At 35.0% G+C, this 5,165-nt stretch overlaps 1 protein-coding gene across 1 annotated transcript in view; it reads left to right on the top strand.

Annotated features, from left to right (window-relative positions):
• LOC103192141 (disintegrin and metalloproteinase domain-containing protein 2-like) overlaps window positions 1-5,165 on the top strand; it is a 147,235-nt gene that overhangs the window by 87,134 nt on the left and 54,936 nt on the right. The window contains exon 10 of the mRNA XM_007935066.1: window positions 1,357-1,438. Within this exon, the coding sequence (XP_007933257.1) occupies window positions 1,357-1,438 (82 nt within the window). The remainder of the gene's footprint in view (window positions 1-1,356; window positions 1,439-5,165) is intronic.

Raw genomic sequence — 5,165 nt, 5'->3', positions numbered from 1 at the left:
TGTGGAGTCATCTATTTGGGTTTTCAACTCTTTTAAAGTCTGATTTATGTATTTTGGGGCTCTTTCATTGGGTCCATAGATATTTATTATGGTTAGGTTAATTCTTAGGTTCTACCACCACTTGGCAATATCCAAGCTGTCTGTGCATCAGGATCACTGCCAGACCACAGCTCTGTATGTTTCCTTTTTTGGTATTTTCATGGAAATTCTTCTGCTAGTTGGAGTTTAGTCCACTTCTGTATCCTTCCCTTCAGGGCTCAGGGTCCAGGATTATCTTCTGTATCTGTGTTAATTGGTTACCCTTCTCTTTGTTGAAGAGGGTCTGTGCAGTCTTTCTGTCTATTCCACCATCTTTCTGGAACTTCCAGAAAGTTATTTTTTAAAAATGTAATACCAATTTGCAGAATTAAGGAAATGCATGAAGGGTGATTCTTATGCATGTGATCCTAGTATGTAAATGTGAAGAGATGAAAGTCCAATTATGTATTGGAGCTTTTATGATTTCCGTACAAAAAATATCAATGAGATAACATCACAGAAGCAGAAACTTTCTCTCAGTTTAAATGAAGAATAAGTGATATCTCATTACATAGTATGTAATGTATCATTTTGCCAAAGATACTAGTAAAAATATTTCTCAAAGACATCTCTAAATCTATGAAAAGAGAAAGTACTTTTTCATCTGTGGCTTAATGCCATAAAATACAAAGGAAATTGCAAAGAAATAGTCACAGTATTGTAAATTTTAAATATCTCTGTATTTTAACATATCTCCCACTGTAATATAATTATATTTTACATGCCAGTCTGCTGGATAATAGTTCTTCACTCCTGTGCATAATAGTCAGGACAATATTTTACATTTATAATAATTTTTTTCTGTCTTCTTTTCAGTCCTTTATATCCTCTCTTTTCCATACATAACCTACACTTTTGCAAAACTCCATCAGACTAACTCTGAATGAGGACAGGATTAAACTCAACACATGATTTTGTCTTTTTCCTTAGCTTATTAAGCTTGCTAATTGTTGATATATATTTGGTGTATAAGTATTTTAATTTTATGTTCATTTGAGATTTTTTTTTGCTTAACATTGTGAACTTTATAATAAAATTATATGAAGTTATTTTATTATTTTTGTTTTCAATATATAATATTTTATTCATTTTAATTATGACTCACATCTATTCACTTTCTATTTTTGTCACACTAATGTTATAAGCAAGTATTTTTGTGTTTAATGTGAATGTAGAAAAATTTTAATTGTCTTAGGAAAATTTAATTGTCTGGGAGAATATTAATTGTTCCTGCTTTTACAAAATAAGTGTCTATGATTTTTTTTTTTTTTAATTAAGTTACAGAGAAAACTCAAACTATGTTGGTGCGACATTAAAAGGAAAGGTGTGTGACAGAGAAAATGCAGGAGTTGTTGCTCTGGTAGGTAAAGTTAAGGTTAACTTTGCTAAAAAGAATATCTAGCTTAGCTATTCTGAGAAATATACAGGGAAAAATGATCCTTCTTTTTATTTTATCATACCATCCATTACAATACAGTCAATTCTGACTTATAGTGGCCCTACATAAGAGTAGAACTGGCTCGTAGGGTTTCCAAGGCTGTGATATTCATGGAAGCAGACAATTTTATCTAAGCATATTAATATTTACATATTTTAGAAATCTCAATCATTGATACTAATCAAACTGCTTGCAATAAAAATGGTCCTTTCAACCAGGAGTTAAGGACATTTTAATCTTTTTATTCTAATTCTTTTAAAAAATGTATTTAATGATTTTAATATATTTCAATTTTGTTATAATTTATTTGTCAATTTTCATAAATTTATATTTTGACCTTTGGAAATTTCAATTCAAAAGTATATATTTTGTACATTTTCTTACTTATATCTCTGCTGTCATCTGAAAACCTGATATTTATAAATATTCCAAATTAAACATCCATTGTCATTTATGCTTCACTGCACATAGGTCAAGAAAGGAGAGAATTGAGTGGCAAATCTCAAGGTGTGGGACACTAATTGACACTATTTAACTTAAATAGATAATGTTGACTTATTCAAGCTTCACGTTTGTTTAGAATTTAGTCATAATACTGTGATGATTCTAATAATTAAAACTTGCTTTTTAATTCTATTTGGTGGTGTACAATACCTTTTGGAATTGGAGGGAAGTATGTATAACACCTTTGTCCATAAGATATGAACCACCTGAAGATATAAGTGGGAGCTCTGGTGGTGTAGTGCCTAAGGCATTTGACTTCTAACCAGAAGTCTGGTGGTTCAAACCCACCAGCCACTCCTCAAGAGGAAGATTTGGCAATCTACTTCTTCCATAGAGATACTGCCTCTGAAATCCAAGGACGAGTTGCTATGAGTCAGGTCTGACTCAATGGCAGTGTATGTGAGTGAAGATATAAGGAGAGTAATCAATTGGATAGTGAACATATTGTTTTGTCTTATTCATAAAATATATTTTGAAAACATCTGAGGGCAAATAATTTTTACTAATCTGGAGAATTGGAATCAGATTTCCATACCCACCTGGTCACATGCAGCAGTACTAAGCCACAGAACTTTCCCACAGGCTGGGCCTTCATGGTTTCATGGTAATGACAGCAGAACCCAAGCAGGCAGATTGTCTATTAAGAAGAGAATGCACTCAAACTGAATAGCCTGTGCCTAGTTCCTTTTCACACACACACACACACACACACACAAAATTGAATCAGAATTCTTTCTTATACTTTTTGGGTGAAGTGATGACAGAGTTAGGTCAAGAGACTTAGGTCATTGAAATCCTTTCCCAACATTTAAAAAATAATTTTACTCAATTAAGTGATAATTTACTGAGTGCTTATTTTACATAGCAGTAATCTGAGATTTGAAGCAGCTTGTGGAAAATAAATAAAATAGTATTGAAAGGCTATTGCAGCCACCATCCGTCAGTGGAGGCTTGCATGTGGCTATGGTGCTCAACAAGTTTCAGCAGAGCTTCCAGGCTAAGATGAACTAGGGAAAAAGCCCTAGTGATCTACTTCTCAAAATCAAACATATAGACCACAACTGATCATGAGGATGACACAGGACTGGGTAGCATTTTGTTCCATTGTAAAGGGGTTTGCCTGTTGTTGTTAAGTGCCATTGAGTCAGCTCTGACTCACAGTGACCCTATGTACAACAGAATAAAACACCTGGTTTTGTGCCATCCTCAGAATTCTTGCTATGCTTGACCTCATCATTGTAGCCACTGCCACCCTCTCTCGATCTTGGGACTTTTAATGGACTTGAATTAATGGTCTACCACGTGGTTTAGTAATCGGGACTGTGCCTTGTTACTTGTTGACAGCAGGTTTGTCAGCCTCAGCAGCCAGGATTTGAGTGAAGAGCCTCCAGCTTCAGTGGTCCAGGAGCAAGAGGCAGAGCTGAAGCCCAATGCTAAGGGGTTTTCACTCAACCCCTAGAGGCTGGCACTTTGAACTTGGACTTAAAGCCTCCAAATTTTAAGAATAAATTCCTGTTTGTTAAGGCCATTCCATTTGTGATATATTCAGAGTAGCACTAGGTAGCCAGAACAATATACTTTTCCAGGAATTGTCCCTTTTGACAGCAAGACCAAAGTAGGTGAGACAAGGTCTGGCCATTCTCGCTTCCAAGGAGCATTGCAGCTGCACTTCTAAGAAAGATTTGTTCATTCTTCTGGCAGTCCACAGTATTTTCAGTGTTTTTTGCCAACACTACAATTCAAAAGCATCAACTCTTTTGCAACTTTCATTATTATTGTCCAGCTTTCATGTGCATATAAAGCGATTGAAAATATGGCTGGGGTTAGGCACACCTTAGTCTTCAAAGTGAAATCTTTGCTTTTCAACATTTTAAAGAGGTCTTTTGCAACAGATTTTCCCAATACAATACAATGTCTGATTTCCTGACTGCTGCTTCTGTGGGTATTGATTGTGGATCCAGGTAAAATAAAATCCCTGACAATTTCAATATTTTCTCCATTTCTCATGATATTGCTTATGGGTCCAGTTGTAAGGATTTTTGTTTACTTTATGTTGAGGTGTAATCCACACAGAAGACTGTAGTCTTTGATCTTCATCAGTAAATGCTTCAAGTCGTCTTCAGTTTCAGCATACAAGGTTGTGTCAACTGCGTGTCACAGATTGTTGATGGTTCTTCCTCTAATCCTAATGCCATGTTCTTCTTCATGTAGTCCAGCTTCTCAGATTATTTGCTCAGCATACAGATTGAATAAGTATGGGGAAAGGATATGACCCTAATGTACAACCTTCGTGATGTTAAACCACGCAGTATCACTTTGTTCTGTTCGAATGACAGCTTCATGGTCTATTTACAGGTTCCCCATGAGAAAAATTAAGTGTTTTTAATCCCTATTCTTTGCAATGTTATGATCCACACAGTCTAATGCCTTGGCATAGTCAATAAAAGACAGGTAGACATCTTTCTGTTATTCTGTGCTTTCAGCCAAGATCCAGCTGACATCAGCAACGGTATCCCTCATTGCACATCCTCTTCTGAATTCAGGTTTACTTTCTGAAAGTTCCCTGTCAATATACTGCTACAACCATTTTAAAATTATTTTCATCAAGATTTTACTTGTATATAATATTAATGATATTGTTCAATAATTTCCATATTCTGTTGGATCACCTTTCTTTGGAACGGGTACAAATATCGATCTTTTCCAGTCAGTTGGCCAGATAGCTGTCTTCCACATTTCTTGGCATAAATAAGTGCCTACAGTACTACAACAGTTTGTTGAGACATCTCAGTGGGTTTTCCACCAATTTCTGGAGCCTTGTTTTTTTGCCAGTTCCTTCAGTACAGCTTGGATTTATTCCTTCAACACTACTGGTTCTTGATCATATTTTACCTCCTGTAATATTTGGACAACATGTTCTTTTTGTACAGTGACTCTGTGTATTCTTTCCATCTTCTTTTGATACATTCTTCATTGTTCAATATTTTGCCCACAGAATTCTTTAATATTGCAACTCAGGGCTTGATTTTTTTCATTAGTTTTTTCAGCTTGAGAAATACCAAACATATTTGGGTTTACTAACTCCCGGGCATTGCATATTTTATTATAATATTTTACTTTGTCTTATCCAGCTAGACTTTTAAAT

The sequence above is a fragment of the Orycteropus afer genome, unplaced genomic scaffold, assembly GCF_000298275.1.
Source record: "Orycteropus afer afer isolate SDZICR_OR568_19922 unplaced genomic scaffold, OryAfe1.0 scaffold00024, whole genome shotgun sequence".
Taxonomy (NCBI): Eukaryota; Metazoa; Chordata; class Mammalia; order Tubulidentata; family Orycteropodidae; genus Orycteropus; species Orycteropus afer.
This window is presented reverse-complemented; position numbering and strand designations above follow the sequence as displayed.